At 48.3% G+C, this 27147-nt stretch overlaps 1 protein-coding gene across 10 annotated transcripts in view; it reads right to left on the reverse strand.

Annotated features, from left to right (window-relative positions):
* Window positions 1–27147, reverse strand: part of SH3GLB2 (SH3 domain containing GRB2 like, endophilin B2) — a 64780-nt gene that overhangs the window by 35197 nt on the left and 2436 nt on the right. For all 10 annotated transcript variants that reach the window (XM_077305912.1, XM_077305911.1, XM_077305910.1 and 7 more), the window contains exon 2: window positions 1320–1461. In XM_077305912.1, coding sequence (XP_077162027.1) covers window positions 1320–1461 — 142 coding nt within the window. The remainder of the gene's footprint in view (window positions 1–1319; window positions 1462–27147) is intronic.

Here is a 27147-nt window from a genome sequence, read left to right on the forward strand (position 1 = left end):
GGCCCAAGGTCACCCATGTGTTGGGGGAGTGGGGACTCAAACCCAGCTCTCCAGATTAGAGGTCCCTACTCTTAACTACTATATCAAACTGGCTCTCCAGGGGCAGAGCATCCATAGTAAGATTATTTTCCAACGTAATTCTTTTTTAAAGATCCAAAATGTACCCCCATGAAGCTGCCATTTTCTCCCGGAGAAACTGACCCCTGAAGGCCGGAGATCAACTGTAATTTCAGGAGAACTCCAGAACCCACCCACCCAGAGGTTGGAAACTTCATGTGGAAGGTTCTCGAAATGCAGGGGCATGCTGCTCTCCTCCTCCATCCAGAAGCAGCCACAAATGATGCTTAAACAGATGCTCTGCCCTTTCAAAGGGCTACCTGAAAATGACTCCTCACCCCTTTGAATCCGAGCCTATTCCAAACAAGGTAAAGTACAGCACAGCTAGTTTTCTAATTTGCTTCCTAAATTCCAGTAATTTAACAATCACTTATGTGATTCACTCTAATCTGGACGAGAGCTTCCTCACTTACCTACTCAAAACGATTCCTGGATGCCATCACGAAGGGCTCTTCTGCATTCTCAATTTTGTCACTTTTGTGTCCCTATAACTTTTTGAGGGGTGTTTTCCACATGTGTTTTGTTCCCTCTAGTGGTCAAATCGAAATTACATGGCTGTATGCCCAGCCTATTTCCCTGCAGATTTAACCTGAAGGTTTCTATGCCAGTCATAGAGCAATGTAATATTAAATTGCCCTCTGGAGGGAGCCAAACACATGTGGAAAAGAACAAAACAGAAGCAATATGGACAAACAAGCAATCATAGAATCATAGAGTTGGAAGGGGCCATACAGGCCATCTAGTCCAACCCCCTGCTCAACGCAGGATCAGCCCAAAGCATCCTAAAGCAATGAGAATGCAGAAGAGCCCTAAGTTTCCAAGCCCTTCGTAGTAACTCAAGAGTGGATGAATTAAAGAGCTGGTGGCAGTAGTTCCCCCTGCGCTCATCTATGCAACCAGCACAGCAAAGCCTGGTGAAATCTAAAGAGATTGACTAGTTTTTCTCCCTGGTTAAGTTGACTCTACCTCCCTTCAACTGACCAAGAACGGATCCCACCACAAGAAACAGGAAGAAGGAAGAATTCCTGCTCCCCTTGGAAATCACCCACAAGATATCTTCTGCCTCAGAGAGAGAAGCTGTTGGGCTTCCTGGACTGCATAAGCTACCATCAGGCTGCTTATTGCTAGGCGCCCTGGTGGAGCCCAGGGCTTCCTCAGCGCAACTAGCGCATTAGCTGTTCCAAGATCAAGTAAATGCTTACTAGGGTTTGGCTGCAGCAAGACTTCAGTCTGACGCAAAATCTTCTCCGTCCAGTTCTTGGTGTTGTCTGCCCGGGCCAGAAGGTTTTCAAAGTGTGCATCCAATTCCGTCTTCTCCGCCTGGCCGAGCTTCTCCTCTGTGAACTGCAGAGAGACCCATCAGCCAGCTGTCCTTTCAGCCTCCCCCCCTCCCCTTCTAGAGGCCGCCGTTTCAGCCCAGAGAGGCTTTCAAGTCACCATCCAGTGAAATCAAAGTCCATCAACTGAAAAGCATCATCAATACCCATAACCTGCAGAGCCATTGGAGCAACAATATCAGGCATCACGGGGGAAAAGCCAACTAGAACTGAAAAGGACAAATTGAGAATCAGTCTGCCAACTCCCTTAAGGGGGCCAAAAATCCATGATGCATGGGGGGAGATGAATGCAATCTCCGAGGGCTCAGAAGACTCAGCACGGAGCCCAGGAACAGACTCAGGTGTATTCTAGACATTGTGAAGCTACTGGACACTCTGTGACTTCTTTCCAAAGCATGATATTTCCAATTCTCATTATTCTTAAGACATCTTGGGACTCTGCCCATTAAAAGGAGGCTGGGTATGGGTCCTAGTCACTGCCACCACTCAAAAGATACCGTGGTCAGACAGTACTTGCAAAGCAAGTCAATCGTGTCTGCAAATGGCCTGCACATTAATAAATCAAATATAGGTTTGTCTATCAGTACTTCTGTTTCCTTTCATGCTTCCTGAAGACCATTGATTTATAGAAACTTTTATATTCCTGCCTTTCCTTGTGGTTCCAGGCAACTTACAATAACAGCTTAAAATATTTAGTTAAAACCAAGAATAAAATATTCCGTTTTTTCAAAATAACCCCTTCCCCATTATGTCTTCTTTTAAAAGGTTATTTTACGTTGAGGATTGAAATGGGTGGGAGGGAAGGCTGCAACAGTCATGGGCTTTACTTTAAGCTCAGTGATGCAGGATCCCCTTGGGATGCAGGCCCCAAGCTCCATCCTCAGCATCTCCAGGTGAAAACAGGTGCCCAGCAAGGGAGCCCTGGAGAACCACTGCCAGAGTAGGCAATACTCAGAAGGATGGACCAAGGGCCAATGTACTATAACGCAGCATCACGTGAAAGGAAACACGCCATGTGGAAACGGGACCGGCACATCCGGGAAGGAATGATGGCTGCCTTTTACAATCCAGGGGCCAGAGCCAAATTCGGGAACTCTGGACTTTTACACACTGGGGTTTGCACCTTGGTGGAATGCCAAGGAGTAATAACAGGGTCTTCTTTCAGATATTCATTCAGCAAAAAACGGCCACTTGCAACACTGGCCACCCACCACACACAAAACAAGCCACCTGCCCACATTCCGGCCCCAATCAAAAGCTTGCAAGCAGATCCTCTCTGGCTGGACCTGCCATCCCCCCCCCCCCCCCCGCAATGTCTTCATGGTCTGCTCCAATTGCAGAATTCCTGTTCCAAACTCAACATGTCTATATGTAGAAAGTTTCTGGGGCCCAGTTTTATTTGGGGCCCAGAATGCAGATTATGCGTAGGCCACGGCTGGATGCTCACGGTCTCTGACATGCTGTGCTTGGCGGCCCTGCCAGGTAAGGACTGCACGGGACTGAAGCAGAAGAGGTTGGTGTGACATGAGCTGGCACAGAATGAGGGCAACAACAAAAGGAGAATTCACAAAGGACCAGGGCAGGAGACCAGGTGCCATACATCTTGCCCCTAAACTGAAATGCTCAGATGATTAACGCCCCCCCCCCCGGATGCCCCCGTTTCCCCTGGTTAATCCAGGCAAGACACAGAACTGCAGATAGCATAGAGGCATTCTCCCTTCTCTCCAGGGAATTCCTCTTCCATGAGGATGCTAGCTACAACACACACATTATCCCACCCCCCACCCCCACAGAGGATGCTTTACTCCAAACCGATATAGTTTAACAGATGAAGAGTGGAGCCTCATATTCCTGCAAGGGACACAGGTTGGCGTGCTTCAAAAGGGGATTGTCTCTCTGCAGTTCCATCTAGCAGCCTTCTCTTGCTGAAGAAACTGGAGCTTAATTTAGTCTTTCTCAACTTTTTTACCATTGAAAACCCCCTACAATATTCTTCAGGCTTCAAGAAACCCCAGAAGTGGCACGATCATGCAGAATATGGTTGGGAAGCAGAGCTGTGCACATGCCCACCTGAGTGCCCCTCCCCTTCCCACCCTCTCCAGGCCCATCACCAGCCATTTTGGAAGAGGAGGCAGGTCCACATGACCGGTGGTCCCCAACCCCCGATCCAGAGACCAGGACCGGTCCATGGATCAGTCAGTACCAGGCCGCAGCTCCTCCTCGTCCTCCTCCCTGGCTGCTGCCTCGGGGGCTGCCCTGCCACTCTGCCACCGGCTCCCCTTTGGTGCTCTCCAGGGGCCACCATGGCTGGGGCTCCCCCTCGGTGTGGCACTGCGCAGCTGCTGTTGGCAGCGCCCCCCAGCAGACGGTGGGAAGTCAGGGGCGCCGGTGAGAAAGCAAGTGGAGCAGGGGCTCGGGCAGCAGCAGTGACGTCCCTTGGCAAAAGACTACCCCCCCCCCAGGGCCTCAGTAAAATTGTCAAGTATTGACCGGTCCCCGATTGGGGACCATTGCACATGACCATATCACCCAATTAATGTTTAATCAATGTTTAAAACATATACAATTAATTAACTCTAAGTTACCTTCATTTAGGTTGGAAAAATCAAATGCATCACTATAGGTTGGGTGAGACTTGTCTTGGCAGTAGTACGTGTGAAAAGGATTTGGGGGTCTTAAGTAGACCAGACACTGAACATGAGTCTGCAGTGTGACTCGGTGGCTAAAAAGGCAAATGGGATTTTAAGCTGTATTAAAAGAAGTATAGTGTCCATGCGAGGTGATGTTACCAGTTTACTCCACGCTGGTAAGACCTCACTTGGAGTATTGTGTTCAGTTTTGGGCACCACAACTGAAGAAAGATGTAGCAAAACTGGAGTGTGTCTAGAGAAGGGTATCAAAGATGGTGAGGGGTTTGGAGACCAAGTTGTATGAGGAAAGGTTGAGGGAACTTGGTCTGTTCAGCCAGGAGAAAAGGAGACTAAGAGGTGATATGATAACCGTCTTCAAATACTTGAAGGACTGTCACAGAGAAGATGGAGCACAGTTGTTTTATGTAGCCCCAGAAGGTCGGACCAGAACCAATGGGTTGAAATTAATTCCGAAGAATTTTCAGCTAAACATCCAGAAGAAGTTCCTGACAGTTAGAGCAGTTCCTCAGTGGAACAGGTTTCCTCGGGAGGTGGTGAGTTCCCCTACTTTGGAATTTTTTAAGCAGAGGCTAGACAGTCACAGAAATGTAGATTTTATGAACTTAGGCAGATTGTGAGTGTGGGTGGGCAGGAAGGGATATGTGAGTGTTTGTCTCTTGTGGCCCTTCCTTGCAGACCCAGGGAACTGCTGACCGCAACTGGTCACAGATTCTGTGAAGGTTCAAGGGGGTGGCAGGTTAGAATGGATGAGCGATAGGGTTGTGAGTGTGCTGCATAGTGCAGGGGGTTGGACTAGATGACCCAGGAGATCCCTTCCAACTCTTATGATTCTATGAAACCCTTGTTAAGAAAGCCTGGCTTAATTAAACATAATTGCTTGAATTGATCAATTTATGAAAACTGCACTATGAACAACATTTCTGGAGTATCACCTTGGAAGAGGCAATTCCTTCCTGGAAAAAAAGAGCAACAGATTTTTTAAAATATACTACAGTTAAGGGCAGTTTTTGGTTAATGAGATTAAAATCCATTTTGATTTAACCGACTTAGGTTAAAGGAACTTTCCTGAGAATCAACACCATTGAACAGCATTAGATCTACACCCAAATGGACCTATTTGGGATGGCTCTCTAAGCATTGGTGCCCTTAAGGCTCTATAATATGACCTTTATGAGCTATGATCTGAGGCAGAAAGTCTTCGATCTTCTGCTGAAGCGGACAACCTCTAACCAGGGGTCTGTGGGAGCTCCAGAGGTGGTCGGTGGCATTTCCCTCCTGCCTTAATGGATCTGACCACAAGCCAGGCAACTGGTTGCTTCCATTGCTCCCCCTTCCGAGTGTGAGTTCTCTGATCACTTCTGCACCTGGGAGAGAGCAGAGCCTGCACACCTACCCCCGCCTTAAACGGCCTCCTGTCTCTCCCCCTCCAGTCCTCCTTAAGCTGGCCTATTAACGCGGGTGGTGATGTCACACATAAGTTCTGGGCTGTGTGACTGGGAGGCGTGGACGATTAGTTCACTTCACTTCCGGGGCTCCTTGGAGCCTGAAAGATCATTTGAGAGGCTCCTCCATGGTCAAAAGGTCGAAAAAGGATGCCCTAAAGACCCTCTTGGCTGTGGCGCCTCCTCCCCTGCAGAGTCATCTGGCACCTAGCAAAGCCTTTTGGTTAATTGTGTGGATGGAAGGGCATGGAAGGTCCACTCTGTTCCAGCTGCTGGTTTCAACGTCCATTAAGGTCATTTTGCAGGCTGGTTTCGGTGCCGGCCCTTTCCTTGCTGCTGATGAAATTACACGGTTGGATTAGTGATTCAGCTCTCATTAGACTCCCCCAGAACCGAACGAATGGCAGCTTTTAGATGCAAATCTTTCCAATGAAGACCAGGCAGAGGCGCCAGCTCTCCCCACAGCCCATTTTGCAAGTGAATCATTGCACCCCGGGACAATGCAGGATCAGTATCTGCTGGGTCATCTAAAAGCGAGAGCCATCACGGCCTTCCCAAGAACAATAAAAAACGCTGCCAGGCAAACCCAAACAAGGAAACTGCGAGGGCAGGGGACAGGCCTGGCTCTGTGGAGAAGGGTCATGTGCAGAAGATCAGCACTGGGCATCTTTCTGCCGAGTCCGGTCACTGGGCAGCCTGCCTCCCTATCACCCAAGAAGTTGTTTTCATGGGGCACCGTGGTCATTTCTGCATGCCAAGTAGGAGAACTACAGCCAGTCCAAGCTGGTGCTGGAAGAATGCAATGCTCTTAATTTTAAAATGCAGACACAAGAAGCAAGCCTTCACCCGGGATCGGCCCATCTAGTGCTGTGCCCTCTTCTCCATCTGGCAGCGGCTCTCCAAGGCCTCATGAGAAGACCTTCCAAGCCCTCTTGCTCAGCACTTGAAAATGGCGATGCTTCTGCAAACAGACACGTCCCCAGCTGTTTTGCTTAGAATAAGTTATGAGAACTTCATAGAGACCCACCATGTTCAGGGCTGGTGGAGCAAATGATTGGCATGCTGAAGACTCTACAAAGTCCGAATCTCCGGTCTCCTGCATAAAGGAGCAGGGGCTGGCAACATCCTTCTCTACGAAAGCCCCGCACAGCAGCTCCCAGTCGGAATACAGAGCTAGATGGGCCAACTCCACAGAAGGGAACACCATTTATGCACAGAGAACCAAAGGCCTAGAAAAGTCAGGGGAAGTCATTTTTTCTTCCCAAGGCCTTTTTTGGACAGGAACTGGAAAATTTGGGGGATAAAAAATATTTTATCATTTAGGATAAATATAATTTGCTCAAATACTTTGGCCACCTCATGAGAAGGAAGGACTCCTTGGAGAAGAGCCTAATGCTGGGAGCGATCGAGGACAAAAGAAGGGGACGACAGAGAATGAGGTGGCTGGATTATTTTATTATTATTTTATTTATTAATGGTATTTCTAGACCACCATTCTCAGCCAGTGTGTTCTTATGTGCTAACCAAGATATCAACAAATGCATTTTATACTATTTAATCAGTAGAATTAGGCGATGTTTGAAAGAAAAGTAAGTACTTCATAATTTCCATTTTCCCCACAACTTCTGTTTGCCGGACTTCAAAATTTCTGGAAATTTTCCAGCTTTGTTCATGCTTGTGTGCAATTATCTGTTCCCTTTCTTTTCCCCTCTGACACAGCTCCCATTCACACTACTCATGGCAGGGTTGGCCAAACTGTGGCTCTCCATGCTGGCAGGGACTCATGGTAATCGTAGTCCATGGGCATCTGGAGAGTGCCAGTTTGACTAACCTTCGTAACAGACAGCTGACTTTGACTCTGTTGCCTATGTCCTTCTTGTGCCAACAGCTCCTGTCTGCCCCAGCAGCCTCTCATACCAGAATTCTTCTATAACTCAGAGCGACTGGATTGTTCATAAGCCCAGCCAGTGGTTATGGGGAGCCCAATTCAATGTACCAAAGCCAGAATTTGCACAGGCAATGACTACATTTCAGTGGTGATGATGCTACTGTACAAGACCCCCCCCCCCAACTCAGTTTTAGGTTCCAAACATGTATTTATCGGGGCTTTTTGTTAATGTGATTCTGGGTAGCCCAAGCTGAAACTGTGACGACATTTTTAATGATCTATTGAATTTGCTTCTGTATTCTTATGCTGCTCTTTTATTTTTTACCCCATTGCTGTTTTGAAAGGTGTTTAAAAATCCCATTCTGGTGTTTACTGATTTATTGTAAGATACATCAGATATTCAGGTAAGCATCTTAGCCAAATGAGAATAATAAGATGAGTGTGCAAGCCTGTACTTATAGCAGAGGGTGCTTATGTTTTTGTTTCAGGACTAAATTGACATAATTGCTGTTTTTCCTGGAAGTCGACATATTTCAATACACTTCACCTCCACGGGCATAATAAACGCTAATCCAATTAAGCCAAGGTTGTATTTAACTTTGCAAAACAAATCTAGGAAACACGAGTAATCATGGGTGTGTGTGGGTGTGTGAATGAACAATTTGGAGACCCCAAGACACGAAGCTGGCCTTCTCCAGAATTCGCTGAGGCTTGAGCAGATGAATCTCTCTCCTCCCCATTCAACAGCTAGTCTATGGCAGTGGTCCCCAACCTTTTTATCACCGGGGACCACTCAACGCTTGACAATTTTACTGAGGACGGGGGGGGGGGGGTAGTTTACTCCTCTACTCTCAACCACTGCCCTAGCGCTCTCTGATCGCTATGGTAATGTTTAAACATCCCTTCAAAATAAGATACACACACATTAAAAATGAACATAAGGAACATTTTATTTTCACGGAAATTTTAACTCATGACAATGACAAATCAATGGGAACCCTGAGCTTGTTTCTCTGCAGCGAGATAGTCCCATCTGGGAGTGATGGGAGACAATGACACCCAAAGTGTGTTGTGAAGGGCTGGGGGGGGATGAAGTAAAGGGCTGGGGGGGGGAGAGAAGGCGTCCTTCGGGGCCCACCTCCAATTAGTCGACAGACCACATGTGGTCCGCAGCCCACAGGCTGGGGATCGCTAGTCTATGGCATCCTCCACTGCAAACCCTCTCCATGACGTCTCCTGATGGCTTGGGCAGGGGCAGGGGAAGGGAGAACCCACAATCGTGGTGACCCAGCATATGTCCCAGACGATCCACCGCTCTAAATGCCCAGCTGTCTTCCCCTGCATAGAGGGGAGATCCAGGCCCTGCCTGGGCTATCACAGTCCCACAGGGCCTGCAAAACAGAGCTCTTCTGCCAGGCATTTGTCTGAGTCCAATGGCCAAATCTACTGGGCCCCCGGAACCGTCTTCTATCCAGAGAAGTACACTCTATGGGATTGCAGACAAAATGTTACCTGAACATGTTAGGTCTTAGTATTACAATTGTCGATGACATCAAGATTGTTTCAAGTGGGTCGCCATGTTGGTCTGAAGGAGCACAACAAAAATAGAGTCCAGAAGCACCTTGAAGACCAACAAAGATTTATTAAAGCCGGGAGTTTTCGAGGGCATACACCAGGGATAGTCAAACTGCAGCCCTCCAGATGTCCATGAACTACAATTCCCAGAAGCCCCTGCCAGCATTCGCTGGCAGGGGCTTCTGGGAATTGTAGTCCATGGACATCTGGAGGGCCACAGTTTGACTACCCCTGGCATACACTCTTTGTTGGTCTTCAAGGTGCTAATGGACTCTATTCTTGTCAAGATTGTGGGCACACTTACCTGAACATGCTATGCTATGATTATTGATGATGTTAAGATTGTTGATAGTTACCAAATTTTTCCTGTACCGTTACTCACTTAATGCTTTCTGTAAACTGCCCTGAGCTGCAAGGGAGAGTGGGATATAAGGTAAAGGTAAAGGTATCCCCTGTGCAAGCACCGAGTCATGTCTGACCCTTGGGGTGACGCCCTCTAGCGTTTTCATGGCAGACTCAATATGGGGTGGTTTGCCAGTGCCTTCCCCAGTCATGACCGTTTACCCCCCAGCAAGCTGGGTACTCATTTTACCGACCTCGGAAGGATGGAAGGCTGAGTCAACCTTGAGCCGGCTGCTGGGATTGAACTCCCAGCCTTATGGGCAAAGCTTTCAGACGGCTGCCTTACCACTCTGCGCCACAAGAGGCTCTGAGTGGGATATAAATGCAAATTATTTATTTATCTAGATTCTTATACCGCCCTAAAGGAATCTTTTTAGACAGCTCCAATTTCTTTCCTCTCCAGTTCTGGAACTCTAGACGCCAACCCAGGGCCCTACATGCCACACACCACCAGCCGGCACCTAGCCGAAGATCCAGCACCCAAACCCATCCCTCCCTGTGACTGTTGGACCCAGAGTTACGCGTCTGCCTTTGCTTCCAATATAGGAAATCCAAGGTGGGGTTGGGGTTGGTGATGAATAATGCAGAGCGGTCTTTCGGAAACAGCCTCTCTCACCCACATCGGCAGAGGGAGGGGGTGGAGCTGCAGTCCAAGGAATCAATATTTCATGCTGGAGTTGGATTTCCTCAAAGGGGGAAGGGGGGAGAAGAAAATCTTGCCTCTAATAGGCTCATTAGGCACATCAATAGTTCGGGTTTTAGTCCCTTTTGTTACCCAGGCCCCAGAGAGCTCACAGCCTCCGGCAGGAAGGAGCAAGAGATACTCAGAACTGAAGCACTCACTCAGCCAAGGGCCTCTTTCAAAGACTGCTCTATAACAGGGGTCCCCAACTAGGTTCCCATGGGTGCCACATTTCCCACCACACAAACCTTTCTTGTGACCCACTAAGGGCTTTTAAAAAGTGGACAGGACTAAATGAGGCTTTTGTCCAGCAGGGATTCCAACTGGCTGTGCAAACTAAAAGGCATCCTTTTTAACGAAGCATCTGCCCACACTGTTGAAGACTACTTGTAATTCCTACTACTGCGCATAATTCCACTCCCTGACATTTCATGGCTGGCCCCACCTCCTGCAGCAGCCATTTAGTACTGCTGCCCACCATCCCGTGCCAGAACTCCAAAAGTGCCCACAAGGTCAAGAAGTTTGACAACCCCTAGTCTATAGCAAGAGCAGATTCCTCAAGGCTGGCCAAAGCTAACATTTGGGCATAGGCTAGAAGCAAAGACAAAGGGAGACATAACCTACATTGCAGGGGTGTTCTAAAGAAAGAACAGAAGCCAGAGAAACCACACATGCTCCCCAGAGATCCTTGACGGGAGGGGAATTAACAACAATTACACTGCACCAAACATACTGTAATTATGCTTTGGTGTAACATTCTGAAGCAACCAGGAATATAAGAAAGAGGAGTATACCAGCCTCCAAGATGAAAGCAAGCCAGGCCAAATGCAGCTGGGGTGTATTGAACAGACACTAAAAAAATCCCTTCACATTTCACATGCAGCTTCCTCAGGGCATCTTTAAATATGTTATCTCCACTGTTCTCCCCCCCCCCTCCAGCTGCTGAACTCTCTGAGAGCAAAGTTAAATGCAAAATGCATAGGGGCTTTCCATGTTTCCATGCAAACCCTTCCCCCATTGCACTCTGCTGGCCATGAGGTTCTTTTGCCTTGGTCACATCCAAGGCATAAACTCGCACGGTGGTCCCGAGGCTTCTATTCCACGTGCAGAACGGAGAGCCCCAGATCGGCCCCAGGATCACTCCGTGAAATTGGCAGCAATGTGGGGGGTCTGAAAAAGCTTAATAGAAATAGCTAAACAAATACGTAAGTGGGCAGTGTACACAGACCGACCTGTGCTAGACTATTCAGCAGCAGTCTGCCATGGTGTGAGGGGCAGCAGCCGTTCCCATTTTGAAAAGAGAAGGTGAGGATTCCAACCCAGGGCCCAGGTGAGCCAAGGGTTTGCTCTACCTGTGAAATGTGGCTCTGCGCACAACATCAACCTCAGCAGGGACAGAAGGGCATTGGAGTCAGCGCCTAAAGGGGCCAACGGGAGTTTCAAGGTGTGAAACCAAAGCGTCCTTCCTCAGACTAAGTAGAAATTGAGACCTGCGTCCTTTTAATGGGTCAGTGTTAAACTTGATCTGAAAAGGGCGACGCATCAAGGCAAGCAAAAGTCCACTGCTATGCTAGCAAATCCCAGGGGGGGAGGGACTCTCAACTTGCGCACTCCCCCTGCAATCCACTGCTAGCCCACCCATTTTTTCAGCTTTTATAACACAATATTCTGTTTCTAGCACAGTGACTGATCTATGGTTTGCACTCCTCCCACTCCAGCTACAGGTTAGACTTCAGATTTGTAGGGAAGGGGGGGGGAACTAGCTTTAGGGCTTGCTATAATGACCAGCTGTCTCTGATAGGTTGGCAGAAGCATGTCCTAGAGCACGGGTAATCAAACTGTGGCCTTCCAGATGTCCATGGACTACAATTCCCATGAACCCCTGCCAGTGAATCCTGGCAGGGGCTCATGGGAATTGTAGTTCATGGACATCTGGAGGGCCCTGTCCTAGTGCTTGCTGGCTCCCCTCTTGCAGATGTTTTGGTCTGCCCAGCTGGCCCACCCCAGCTATTAGCCCGGGCAGTGCAAAGCTTTGGCCAACATCTGGATTCAGTCCACTGCTAAGATGAGTCTTTGTTCCACTGCTCACCTGCATTCTCTCTGATAAATGAGATTCCTAGCTCCCTGGGAAAGCAGAGGCATGAACCTAGCACAGTGTGGCTTACAGAGAAAAATACAATTAAACAATCACAAAGGCTATTAAAATGCATCATTCAAAACACAGCAGAGCATAAAATACAAAACACGCTAGCTGTCCCTGGGGGGAAAAGTCTAGCAAGAGAACCTGCACAGGTCAACAAGTCTGCTCCTCACAAACAAAACCAGTTCTCCTCCTGGGATGCTTGGACAGCTGCCACTTGCTTGCTCAGAGAGAGAGATCCCAGTTTAAAGATCTGGGATTGCCATGGTAACAGAGATGGCTCAGAGATCAACCCCGGGAGATCTCATTCCCATTTAAGTGCCTCCTCTATCATCCTGCCAAGGAAGAAAGCAGAACCAAGACAAAGGGAGCCGTTTCCCGCGAGCCCCGCTGCAGCCTTGCAGCTGGCTGTCCCTGAGCTCACAGAAAAGCACAGGTGCATCAACTCCAATGCCACAGAAGCTGGAAAGCTGCACGTTATGGGAAAGCCAAGGATCTTCCATGGGTGCAAGGCAGGAAAGTGTTCATGCAATTATAGCCACGTCACAACCCTTGCTTTGGAAGCACCTGCCCAGCAAACCAGCAACTTTGTGCTGACCGGCCAACCCCCTCCCCCATTCATCTACCACCCACCCTTTCGGCTCAGGGGGGCTTACACTGTAACTCCCATAAAGCAATAACAGGTCAATAAGCATCTTGATTCAAATGTAAACATACTGAAACAGTGAAACTTGTATCAAACAGTGACTCAGTGCCCAACAATCAGCTCTTTAGTTTTTCTGCACTGCGGTTCTGTTCTTTTGATGGGGGCTGCTGGTGCATCATTGGTGTCTTGTTCACCTGTCTTGACCAAAAGCCCAGCAGAAGAGCTCCTTCTTGCAGGCCCTGTGGGACTGTTTCGGCTCCAGGAGGGCCCTGATGCCGACTGGGAGCTCGTCCCACCCGGTGGGGGCCTTTTTTGACCTTTTGACTGCGGAGGAGCCTCTGAAATAATGTTCCAGACTTCGAGGACCCTGGAAGTGATGTCAGTTGGCCCCCAGAAATGACATGACTTAGCCCTCCATTTTCTCCCTCTCCCCATCTTTACTTTTACTGTGGTCTCATGTGGGCCTGAAAGAGAAGTAGGGGCTGTTAAGACACCTTGGACTCCCCCCCCCCACATTCCATGCCACTTCAGAGCTCCCCAGATTGGGAATCCTTGCCCTAACCACTACGCCAGGGGTAGTCAAACTGCGGCCCTCCAGAAGTCCATGGACTACAATTCCCAGAAGCCCCTGCCAGCATTTGCTGGCAGGGGCTCCTGGGAATTGTAGTCCATGGACATCTGGAGGGCCGCAGTTTGACTACCCCTGCACTACGCCATACTGGCTCTCAGCCTCAGGTGAAAACCACTCATCCTGCTCAAGGAGACCTGGGGGAGGGGGGAAACATGCAGGTGGGGCCTAGGCTAAAGGAAAACCCCTTCCCACACATACAAAAGCAGCGCAGTGGACCAAGTCCAACCCTTTGCCTGTCGCCCCTGGGCTCTGACTTTCCCCTGTGAGCAAAGAGTTGCTTTCCCTGTGGAAATGCCCAACCTGCAGGCTGCATCTCCTGGGGGCAGAGCGCCTGCTCCGCAAGCAGAGCGCCTGAGGCCCAAAGGCCAGCATCGCCAGCAGCAAACACTGGGAAAGACCTCCACAGAAGAACATGGAGAGATGCTGGCCGAGTAGGCCGTACGGGGCTCAGGAGACCATCTCACCCTCTGCAAGGAGGAGGTGGTCCCAGTCCGATCTTTGGCATCTCCAGCTAAAGGATGCCACGTCCTGGGGAAGGCCTTCCTCTGACTTGGGGGGGGGGGATCCAAGCCTGAGGGGGGAAATCCAGCTTCTCTCTTGCTGACACACTCACACACAAAGACACCACATTTTCTCCACCCTTCACCTACAGAGAGAACCAAGCCAAGCCAAGCCAATAAAACTAGCATTAGACTCTATACCAGGGGTGGCCCAGCTGTGGCTCTCCAGAGGTCTGTGTTCACGGACCTCTGGAGAGCCACAATTGGGCCACCGCTGTGCTGTACTTTAGTGAGCTTCACTGCCAAGCTCCCCTCTCCCCAGCTTTTACATGCTCACTACAGCCTGATGAAAGCCACAGTCAGAGACACGGAAGCTGGATTCCTTCACAGAACAAACACCCCATTCTGTGGGTCTCTCAAAGCCTATGCGGCAGGAGAGCGCCTCTTTAGAATCTATGCCAGGGGGCAATGTGGAGGATGCAGCTATGGGGCTACCATGAGATCGCCCTCTTCTCTTTCTTTCTTTATATATGCTGCCCTACCCAGCGAGCTGCCTCAGGGTGGTGTGCCTCATGTCTCCAGTCATTCAAACGTTTTGTTAATCAAGATGCAATTCCTGTAAAATTTGATATAAATTTAGAAATGGAACGGCAGTTTGATTCACCGCTGTATGCCAATAAAGTTCCCCTGATTCTGATTTACCATCTGAGAGCAAACGGGATAGCAACATCGGCAATCTCTATACGCCTCCAGTTCTTCCAGAACTAGAGCACGGCCTGGGCATCTTTGTGATACGGAAGACCCAGTAGGTGTTATTGCCTCACTGGCCCCAAGCAAAAGCCTGGTGAAGAGATCCGTCTTGCTGGCCCCGAGGAACTGTGCTACTTCCAACAGGGCCCGGATGGGCTCCGGGAGCTCATTTCACCCCGGGGGAGCCAGGATGGAAAATGGCCCTGCCCTGTTGAGGCCAGATGAACCACCTTGAGGCCAGAGACCACCAGCCGGTTGGTACTAAAAGAGCGGAGCGTGCAGATAGAGAGGCAATCTCTCAGTTACCCAGGACCCGGACCACAGGAGGAAATCACCCGTTTGCTGCTGCCTCCTCTTGAAATAATAATACTAAGAGTTGGTTCTTATATGCCGCTTTTCCCTACCTGAAGGAGGCTCAAAGCGGCTTACAGTCGCCTTCCCATTCCTCTAACTTCTTGCTTTTCCATTTTCTACGGAAAGGGGGAATGCAATCAGACACGTACGAGTGCGGCTGGCCAGACTCTCCAGACGATTCCTCGCAACAGCCAAGCCTGGTCCGAGCTACAGCTCCGTGCCCGCTCCGGCCGCTTGCTCGTGAGATGCAATTCCAGTAACTCACATTAACTTTGGGAAATGCATTTGAGTGGCAGGAGATGCTCTGCAGGGCCATACAGAGCCAGAGTTCCGGACTCGCCAATTCAATCATATTTGATTGAAATGCACTTTTGAGCTGAGGATGGGAGTTGCTACAAAGACTTTGTAGAACAGAAAAAAACCCAATAATTCTCTCCCTTCCAGCTGTCTAGCAATAAGGCGGCCCTTGAAGGAGCCCGTGTGTTTCAGAACGACTTGAAGAACAAAATGCTCGAAGAGTGCTGGGCTCTTACTGTGGGGAGCAGGTAACTTTATTTTTCAAGAGCAGATGAGAGCGGTTATGTACCTGGCTTTTAAAAAGGATGGGTGCTATTCATCACATCAACGTCCCTGGCACTAGCCAATAGGCGCCTGGAGGAAGCTGCGTGCATGGGGAAAAGGCATTTCGGGGTGAGCAGAGAGGCTGAACTTTCTCCTCTTCCTGCCCTGGAGGGCCTGATCCAGTATGGGCCACAGGATGCTGCCATCTGGTGCGCAATAGGAACAGGAAAACATACCCATAAAACATCATTGTCTGGCTTTGGCCTTAAGTGCCACACGCCAGTTAAGTGCAGGGCTTTCTAATGGATGGGGCCCATCCCACCCCCCACCCCCCACCCAGGCAGATGCTCCAGGAGTCACTCACCCCCAACAGATGGTAGAGGTGATGTTGGAGTATTATGAGGAAATCATGGAAGAAAATAGACGAAGACCAGCAAGAAGTCTACCTGGAAGAAGTAAGGGGCTGTGAAACAGTCAAAGGCAGGGAAGACTGGGAGGAAAAGGTGGAAAGGCTGCAGGATCCCATCACAGAAGAGGAAATTCAAGCAGCAATAACAAAAGCAAAGCAGACCTCAGCTCCAGGAACAGATGGACTAGGCTATGCCTTGTATAAGAAAATGAAGGCGGAATTGGCACCACTCCTAGTGAAAGTCTTATGCCAGGAGTAGTCAAACTGCGGCCCTCCAGATGTCCATGGACTACAATTCCCAGGAGCCCCTGCCAGCATTCGCTGGCAGGGGCTCCTGGGAATTGTAGTCCATGGAGGTAGATGCTTCCTAGCATCCCAAGATGCCCTGGTCCCTTCCCAGAAAGCAGGCCAGCCTGATATGTCCTGGTTAGGAGGGCAGGAGGGAAATTCAAGGGAATCTGCACACTTTTGAAAATCAGCACAGAAACAATCCCAGAAAACCCCGGAGAAACAGCAACCAGAAAAAAAAAAGAGTGTTGAAAGGAAGACAATGAATACAGAACGGCTCGGAGAATCCAATGGACATGCACGGTGAAAGCAAGGGAAAACACCTGTGCTTCATAGGCCTTTGTCTCTAGTAATCTATCAAGGTGTGCCTATGAACTCTAAGGCAGGGGTAGTCAACCTGTGGTCCTCCAGATGTCCATGGACTACAATTCCCATGAGCCCCTGCCAGCAAATGCTGGCAGGGGCTCCTGGGAATTGTAGTCCATGGACATCTGGAGGGCCGCAGTTTGACTACCCCTGGTCTATGTGGCGTGCCTGAGAGAAGGGCACCTGCCAGATACTATGTACCAGGCTAAACTGAATTTCTTCTCGAAAGGAGGGGATGACACCCTACCTCAGAACTGGAGGCCAATCACACTACTTAACACGGATTATAAGATCTTAGTGCAAATTCTGGGGATGAGGTTAGCGAAGGTGGCGCAGGATCTCGTGTTCAGGTACCAGACCAGCGCGGTCCCCGGAAGGAAGATGTCTGATTCCCTGGTATTGATCAGAGACCTTTTTGCTAGGGCAGTGGAGGGAAGGTGGTCAGGTTTCCTCCTGCAGTGCGACCAGAGCAAGGCTTTTGATAGGGTCAACCACGGATTCCTGTGGAAGGTACTAGAAGCTAAGGGAATACCAGTGGGCTTTGTTGGAGCTTTGAAGACCCTATACGCAAAGGCCAAAGCTAGGCCCCAAATAGGGGGCTGGGGAGGAGATAGAGCTGTGGGGAGGCTTGAGGCAAGGAGGCCCCCTCAGCCTACTATGTACTGACACTGAATTCTCTCTTGAGGACAATCCACAGAGACACAGAAATTCAAGGCGTCAAGGTTGGTTATGCATGTACTGAAAGCTGTGGCCCACGCAGATGACTTGTATGTCCTAGGACGAGAAGAGAGAGACTTGGAGAAAATAAGAATCCATCTGAAGGTCCACGAAAGTGCCACAGGAGCTAAAGTGAACGAAGACAAATCTAAGGTCTGTGATCTTCGATATGCTGATGGAGCCATGTGCCTCACAAATCTACAAGAGGGTCTGAAGGACCAAAGTATCGAAGGAGAAGAAGAGCTAGTAGATAGCGTTAAGCTCTTAGGGGTGCTATTTGGACCCAGAAAGACCAAATGGAGAATGAATTGGGAAATATGGAAAGAGAAGTGCCTTAGTAAACTGAAACTCTAGAAAAATTTCAATTTGAAACTATTTCAACGGTCCCAATACGTACAAGACATATATGGTGTCGGCAGGGTCACACATCGCACAGGTAAATCCACCGACAGAAAGTACCATGACGGAGGTGACCAGAGAGACGATATGTTGGCTGGTGGGGACAAACTCCTTCCCTTTGAAGAGGGCGCGGTCTTTTATACGCCGATAGAAGGAGGAGGTTTAGGGTTACCGGACATGAAGGCCCTTTTCCTGAGTTGCTTTCTGAGGGCTGCTTTTATTATGAAGGAAGGGGGAGAGATGAAATGGGAATTCTTCGAAGATACCTGGAAGAAGAACCAGTGGCTCACAGAATGGTTGGAGGGCAGATGGATCAAACTAACGGCAGCCAATCTGGAAGGGCTTCCCGATTATATGAGGGAGGCAGCGAAAGAGATGGACCTAAAGGTACCGGTGAGCGCTGTTACAGGAACAGGAGCAGTAAAAGGAGAGGGCTCAGTTCAACTGCATCAGTTGCTGCTACGCCAGAACCACGTGGCTCCGTTCGAAGAACGCCTAAAGAAGAAAGAAGGGGCATCTTGATATTTGATCGACCCAGCGGCGCAGGGAGAAAAGAAACAGTGGTTCAAAGAGAAAAGAGTCCCTTATGGCAGGGGTAGTCAACCTGTGGTCCTCCAGATGTTCGTGGACTACAATTCCCATGAGCCCCTGCCAGCGTTTGCTGGCAGGGGCTCATGGGAATTGTAGTCCATGGACATCTGGAGGACCACAGGTTGACTACCCCTGCCTGATAGTCTATGGGAGACTCAATGGCGAGCCTACCATCAGGTATTGAATTTGGGCTGTACAAACAAGTGTCTAGCGGAACGGAACAGGCTGTGCTAAAGGCCAGGATGTGACGCTTCTAGCGATAAAGGGAGTGAGGAAGAGACCATCCAGCATTTTCTCTTCAAATGCGACACTTCCAAGGAAGTATGGAAGAAAGTGGGAAAGATCCTTTCTTGGTCTCTTCCTGGCCAGAAATGAAACATCAAGATTGGGAGATGGTCATTTCTGGAATAGAACCACGGAACCTAGACCAGGGGGAAACAAGGCCTGTACAAGACAGAGAAAGAGAAAAGAACAGCACTTTGCTAAAATCAGTTCTTCTGAGGGAACATGAGAAATGGGCACAGCAAGGTAGAGTAGGCCTACAGACTAGGGTGAAAACTGCACGGAGCTTTTATTCCAATCCCAGATCGATTCAGTTGCTGCCCTCTACACAGAATGCGATTTCCGTTTGGATTTGGGGCGATTTAAATTTTCCCTCTGCAGCAAGAAGGATTGATCCGGAGTGACCCTACCTTTATTGCGCGTTAGAGTGCTTTTAATGCTCAATATATTTTAAAATCGCATTGTTTTGAATCTGGGCTCTCCTCTGTGGTAGAGAACCCATGATTGGCTACAGGTGGCCAAGTGACAAACTTGCTTTAAAGGAGAAGCCCCTAATTTCTCTCAACCTCTGTCGGTTTTGAATTTTTTTCTACCTTCTTCGAACCTCCCCCTCCTTCAAGAAAATAAAGGATTTTTTCCTTCCTCTTTTGACTTCTTTGATCCTCTCCCCCCTTCAAGAAAACAAAGAAAGAGTCTCCATTTGCCTACCCCCCCTTTTCTGAACCTCCCTAACCACAAACAGAACATTTTCCTGTTTCAATGGGGAGGGGGAGGGAGAGAAAGACTCGAGTTCAAATCAATCTGAATTCAACAGGATTGACAATGGAATAAACAAAGTAAGTGCAGACTCTGCCTAGGAAAAGGGCTAGGAGTCTACCATGGACCACCGCACGGATCATAAACCTGGTGCTAGTGTTACACCTTACGCTTCTTAGGTTTCAACAAATGAAAGGCATGAAAACAGGGCCGGTAGACAGGATAGTGGAGAACATAATACACTGGTTTAAAAGCATGTCTGCATATGACAAAAAGAACGGAAACCGGTACAAGTTTGGTGCAGATGGTAGCTGTGGCTGGAGGGTTGCGAAATGCCGATCACATGAGGAGGTGGGGGACAGTAGCTATAATTTACTGCTGGGGGGGAAATTAAGCGTTTGAGTGTTGTTTTTGTGGCTGGTATAACTTTGAATCTTGCAATTTATAATTTTTTAAGTTGTTAATGTCGAACTGTGTAATTTGTAAGCTGGAGTTAGTTACTTGAAAGATTTGTACATAAAAGAGTTATATATTTTTTGAAAAATCAGCTGTATATATAGTGTTTTGTAGAACGGAGCTAATTTAATAAAAAATATTTTACCTCCAAAAAAAATATTTTACCCCACCCCCCACCCCACTCAAGGCTTTAGCAAATTGCTCAAGGGAGTTGCTTGCCAGCAGAGACTCTGGAAAAGGGGAAGCCAAACAATTACGCTTCTCCTTAAACAGGGCGGCAGATTTCTCTGCAGCAAGCCACTATGAAGTGGGCGTTGAAATACAAATTGCTATTTATAAAAAATGCCTCTCTCCCTGCTGATGTCTGGGCCGCCTCCAGCCTACGCCTGGTAGAAAGCCTTCCGTGTGGCAAGCTTCAGCAAGGCGCCTGGATCAGGAAGATATCCAAACCTCCATCTGAAGACTTATAAATGTTACCACAAATCAATGGTGGTCCCAGGCCAGCTTGAGCCAGTGTGGCATAGAGCTTAAGAGCAGCCACCTCTCTGGGTTTGATTCCCCGCTCCTCCTCCACATGCAACCAGCTGGGTGACCTTGTGCTTGCCACACCACTGATAGAGCTGTTCTGACCGAGCAGTAATATCAGGGCTCTCTCAGCCTCACCTCCCTCACAAGGTGTCTGTTGTGGGGAGAGGAAAGGGAAGGCGATTGGAAGCCACTTTGAGACGCCTTTGGGTAGAGAAAAGCTGCGTATAAAAAACAACTCTTCTTCTTCAGGCTATGCAGTGGAATTCTTATACTCCGAAGAGCTTTGTCAGGCCTTAACTGATTTACTCCAGCTACAGGAGACAGCCCATTTCTCAGCCTCAGAGTTTTATATACTAGCTACCATTTTCCTATTTCCCCCCACCATTTTCTAGCTCTTGGAGAGCCAGTGTGTATAGTGGTCAAGCGTGTGTCTGGGAGTCCTGCGTTCGAATGTCAACTCATGCCCCAGAAGCTCACTGAATGACCTTGGGAGACTTCCACTCTCTCATCTACCTCACAGGGTTGTTGCGAGATGAAATGGAGAACCATGCAAGCTGCTTCAGGCTCCATTGGGGAAAAAAAGAAAACAAATTAAAGTCAGAGACCACAAGGCTTTTGCGATGACAAAAGTGTTGCATATAAATATAGGCACAGAGCTGGCTGCCATCGCTACAACAAAAAGTTAACCCCCCCCCACCACCAGAGCCTAACTTGTAGTTCATGTACCTCTGGAGAGCCACCTGCACTAGGCCCAGCAGGGATTCTTCAGGGCTTGAGCTGTATTCCAATGCATCACGGATAAAATAGGGACTTGCTGGTACTTCTAACACTTCATTCTTTATCATGTCATCAATATTCTGCCCTAGAAAAACATAACTGCCCTACTAAAGCGCTATCAACCGCTCAGTACAAACTTTGCCAGCAGGAAGGGACAAGCATGGCAAGATGTACACAGAACAGTACCTTAGAGCAGTCAACCTGTGGTCCTCCAGATGTCCATGGACTACAATTCCCATGAGCCCCTGCCAGCATTTGCTGGCAGGGGCTCATGGGAATTGTAGTCCATGGACATCTGGAGGACCACAGGTTGACTACCCCTGCCTTAGAGTTCATAGGCACACCTTGATAGATTACTAGAGCCAAAGGCCTATGAAGCACAGGTGTTTTCCCTTGCTTTCACCGTGCATGTCCATTGGATTCTCTGAGCTGTTCTGTATTCATTGTCTTCCTTTCAACACTCAGTTTGTTTTCTGGTTTTCTGGGAGTGTTTCTGTGCTGATTTTCAAAAGTGTGCAGATTCCCTTGAATTTCCCTCCTGCCCTCCTAACCAGGACATATCAGGCTGGCCTGCTTTCTGGGAAGCGACCAGGGCATCTTGGGATGCTAGGAAGCATCTACCTCCACTTGAAAGGCAGCCAGACATTCAGCAGAAGGCAACAGCCCACATGTCAGGCCAACAACTTGCTTGTGGCTGCCCTGCCTGCTTAGTGCATGGAGTTAAATTTTTCTGGTCTTAAAGGCACCACTGGGCTCAAACTTCGTTCTATTACTTAGAAAGAGAAGAGAGAGACTTTTGAGGCAGGCATTTGCAGAATAGATTTCTGCAGAAGTGTGTGTGTGTGAGAGAGAGAGAGAACATGTCAAACCAGGCAGCTGTTGATGAAACAGATCAATGTACAGTTTGAATATATTTTCATGTCATAAAACTTCCACAGTGATGCTTCCAAGCATGCGTGTGGCAGCTTGAATACTTTCCACCACCTCCTAGGAGAGGTGCACCATGCAGTGATCACTTGCTTCATGTAAGCCAGCGATTTCTAAACCTCACCTAAAGAAGCAGGCCTCGGAAAGTTGAGCTGCTGAGTTGGAAACACAGGAGCTGACACTTGTCTTGAGGGATGACCATGCACTGGGGTCCCCCAACACACCCTCGCCCTACAGTTGAACAAACTCAGGGGAATCACAGACACATCACTGCTGCTCAGAAGCATGGCACTGAGTGAGAAAGGAAACAGGAGGGGGTAGGCAGAGAAAGCAATTCACCCCCTCCCCTTTTGAAAGCGACTGGCAGCAGAATCAGGACTAACTACTTTCACATGATGCAGGGGAAAATATTTGCACTGCCACAAACTGAAATGATGGCCACTGGCTCAGATAGCTTTTAAAGGGATTAACCCATTAAGGGGAGAGGATTAATAGTTACTAGCTGTGATAGCTTGTCCAAGATGGCATGCCAGTGCTGGGGTGACTGCTACCTTAATGCTTTGTTTGCAGGCTTTCTAGAAGCATGTAGCTGAACCACTACGGAAAAAACACAATACTAGATGGAGGAGACCGTGGCACAGTGGCTAGGATGCCTGCCAATAGATAGGGTGCTAATTGCCATACCTGGCAGAGATCATAAGACATCAGGTGGGTAGTATTTGGGCCCTCAGCCTCCGTAGACAGGAAGGCATCCAGAGTCACATTCTGACTCTTCCCCATTGCTCAGGTTGTCAACTCGAAGCCACTTTGAGACTCCTTCGAGTAGAGAAAAGTGGCATAGAAGAACCAACTCTTCTCCTTCTCCTTCTCGTGTTAAATCAGGGCTCTCTCAGCATCACCTCCCTCACAGGGTGTCTGTTGTGGGGAGAGGAAGGGAAGGTGGATGGAAGCCACTTTGAGACTCCTTCAGGTAGAGAAAATCGGCATATAAGAACTGATTCTTCTTCTTCTTCACAGGCATGATTTCCAATGTTTAAGTCTGGCTTATATACCATCCCTATGCAGGGAGGGCATGATGTGGCAGGCAGGCAGGCAGGTCTATGACGTGAGGAGAACTTTCCTGCTGCTCCCATTGAACTGTGGATTAGAACCATTCCCCCACTGTGCTTGATTCCAATAGCAGATAATTTCTTTTTTGCATGGAAGCAAAACTGATCACCCAGCCGCCACCCCCCTGAGCCATCTGAAACCCAGACCCGGGACAATCACCTCTGAGAACAGGATGTTCACCTGAGGGCCTGCAAGGCTGTTCCTACACAGCAAAGATGGATTCTCTAAGTAGCTCTCCTGCTGGAAATGCCTCATTTGCACAGCAGCCCCCCCCCCCCCCGCTGCGATTCCCACCCACCCCCATCAACAGTTTTTCTATGCTTTTTTAAAAAATCTGCAGCTGCTGTACTGTAACAATCTAGGGCCACAATCCACAAGCCCTTCTGAATGTTTTAAAGACAAGTCTCCAGCCCTTTCCATTTGCGATGTAAGGAGCATACCTTTCTCCTATGTCCACAATGTAAGGGGCTGGGGATTTAGAGGCACTCAGACACACTATAGCGATCTAACAATTCCCAAGTTCTTGGAAAGAACTACCAGTTTACAAGCTCACACTGGTTTTACAATACAAAATCAGAGTCCAGGGGCACCTTTAAAACCAACAAAGATTTTTTGTTTTGTTGTGCTGCTTCAGACCAACACGGCTACCCACTTGAATCTGGTTTTACAATATTTGACTGCTGCAATGTCCCTCAAAGGAACCCAGAAGGTAGCTTAAGTTTAGCAAGCAGACTAAGGGTTTTTATTACTAGGCACTGTCTTTTTGTTGTGGAGTGGCAACCAGCTTCTGGCAAGCCCCACAGTAATTTACAGGTTTACCCACACTTCTTAGAGCCCTGGCCGTTTGAATATTATAACTGGTTTAAAATGAGCTATTGGCTAGGGATCCATTGTATTTGAAAATTGACTAATTGGAGGAATTCCCACTGAGGAAAGTTGTTTTCAATTGAAAACGGACCTTACCAGGATGCTGTTCTGGTAGAAATCCTGAATAATAAAGGAATAAGAAAAGAAAGAACATATAAGGAGAGACTATTCTTGTCTTTGAGAGTATTAAGTTTATTGTTTGCCTTTGGATAGGTTTCTTTTTCTGAGATTGTATTCACTTTGAAGCCGTCCTATTCATTTTGTTATACCACAGGATTTTCAAGGCAAGAGATGCTCCGCGGCGGTTGGCCACTGTCTACCTCTGCAGATTACAAAGCCCAATGAAGTAATCTGGCCTCTTCTTAAACACTAAAACAACCAAAATAATGACCGCTGCAAAAAGCAGACACGTCACAATAACAACGGATGGCGAAGAGATCGAATGTGTTCAAGAACTCATTTTTCTTGGGTCACAAATTGATGTGAGTGGCGATTGCAGTATGGAAATAAAAGGTCCAATTGCTCTGGGTCGCTCAGCAACAATTAGCTTGAACCAAACAGGGAAAAGCAAGGACCTGCGCCTGGCTACCAAATACAGACTAGTTTGATCTATCATATTCCCCGGAGCCACTTATGGTTGTGAAAGATGGACCATGAAAAAATCAGGCAAGAGAAGCATCGATTCGTTTGGTGCTAGAGAAGGCTTCTGTGGGCTCCGTGGACGGCAAAAGTCACAAGCAAGGAAATACTACAGCGCATAAAGCCTGATGTATCACTGGGAGGCCTCCAACGTCAGCTAGACTGAGGTGGGTCAGTGCTGCTGGTACTATTATACCTGCCAGCAGGTTTTGACACAGTCGATCATGCCAGGATACGGGGGACAGCCCTAAAATGGCCAATTTCCTTCCTCCAGAGTTGCAGACAGAGCATAGCGATAGGAGGGTTTATAATCATCTTGGCCCCCACCTGGTGGAACGAGCTCCTTGAAGAGATCAGGGCCCTGCCCTAACTCTCACAATTCCGCAGGGCCTGCAAAAGGGAGCTCTTCCATCAGGCATTTGCTTGATGCCGACCGGCCCAAAAACGTCCACTGGTCCCCCTTCAGACACCTGCCTTCCAGGACTGAACAATCTGACCTACCAAAGAATTTGTCAGTGTTCCTGTTCTTGTTAAAATATTGTTCTGGTTGACATGTTACATTATGATTGTTATATTGTCATTTTTGTTATAATGGAACGTGTCCAGAGGAGGGCAACAAAGATGGTGAGGGGTTTGGAGACCAAGACATATGAAGAAAGGTTGGGGGAGCTTGGTCTGTTTAGCCTAGAGAGGAGATGACTGAGAGGGGATCTGATAACCATCTTCAAGTATTAAAAAGGGTGCCATATAGAGGATGGAGCAGAGTTGTTTTCTCTTGCCCCAGAAGGACAGACCAGATCCAGTGGGATGAAATTAATTCAAAAGAAATTCCATCTAAACATCCAGAAGAAGTTCTTGACAGTTAGAGTGGTTTCTCAGTGGAACAGACTTCCTCGGGAGGTGGTGGGTTCTCCATCTTTGGAAATTTTTAAACAGAGGCTAGATAGCCCTCTGACAGGGAGGCTGATTCTGTGAAGGCAAAGGGGTGGCAAGTTACAGTAGATGAGCGATAGGGCTATGAGTGTCCTGCATAGTGTAGGGGGTTGGACTAGATGACCCATGAGGTCCCTTCCAACTCTATTATTCTATGATTCTATGATTGTTATATTGTCATTTTTTTTATAATGTCCTATGTAATTACCCTATGCCGTTCTATGTAAACCACCCAGAGCTATATGGAAGGGCGGTCTAAAAATCTAAATAAATAAATAAATAAACAAAGAAACAAAAAATAAAATCACAAAACTCTTACTCCCTTACTTTGGCCATATCATGTGATCCAACACAATGGAGAAAGCAAATATGCTAGGATTGGTCAGTGGAAAAAGGAAACCAGGGCGACAGAAGGTGCAGTGGTTGGACATGATCAAAACAGACATCGGCCAGAACACTGCATGGCTGAAGGAGGTGATGCGGGATCAGGGATCGTGGCAACAGCTGGGCCATGGGATCGCCAAGGGTCTGACACGGCTGAATGGGTGACAGCAACCACCACCCCTCTGCATAGTGACCCGACACCCACTTCAGGCTAACTCTGCCTTGCTTCTGAGATCTGATGAGATCAGGCCACGCCGGTCAGCGATCCCTTAAGCCCACTTTATAGGATGCAAATCCCTGCAGAAAATGAAGTATTGTCAAACCAGTTTAAGCTTGTTGTATAAACACATCTGAAGAATCAGGCAGCAGCTTTCACCTGCGACAAACAAGCCAACATGACAAGGGAATAATTCGCTTCCGGGCACATGGAGAGCCGACCCCTCAAACAGGACATTCATCTACTCCTTTCAACCTTGCCTCCATCCACTTGCCAAGTCAAACAGTGGAAAGTTAACAATCTTCTCATGTCACGTTTTCCACCTCCACCTCTTAATTATTTAAGACTCCCAAAGGCAGGAATCCAGTGCTGTGCTATCCTCCGCGGTGTCTCCTTCACAAGCGGAGCTCAAGGTTGCCAAACAGGAGCTGGTTAATGAATGGGATTACTTTTCTCTATGGTAGAACGAAGCCGTATTTGGATATCAAACAAACAGTGCTTTGTGCAACCAACTACCAGCAAGTAACAAATCCCAATGAGTGTCTAAGTCCTGGCTTTCCTGCTTCCAGCCTTTCCTATACTTCCATACGTGGCTAAGCAGCCATGAGAAACACTGCTGAACAAGCTGTGGTATGTGGATTAAGACAATTCAAAACCAACCTGAAAATCCCAGCCTGGTACCAACCAAGCCTCTCTGTATTCGGATGTCACAACCAAGAGGGATTTGATCAAACGCTTATTAGCCACAGCAGTGTCTGATTGCAGCCTGAAAGTTGTGGGTGTTTCTGTTGCTACAAAGAGTAGGCGTCTACTTACCTTGAGTCA

Source organism: Paroedura picta, chromosome 12 (assembly GCF_049243985.1).
Source record: "Paroedura picta isolate Pp20150507F chromosome 12, Ppicta_v3.0, whole genome shotgun sequence".
NCBI classification, from domain to species: domain Eukaryota; kingdom Metazoa; phylum Chordata; class Lepidosauria; order Squamata; family Gekkonidae; genus Paroedura; species Paroedura picta.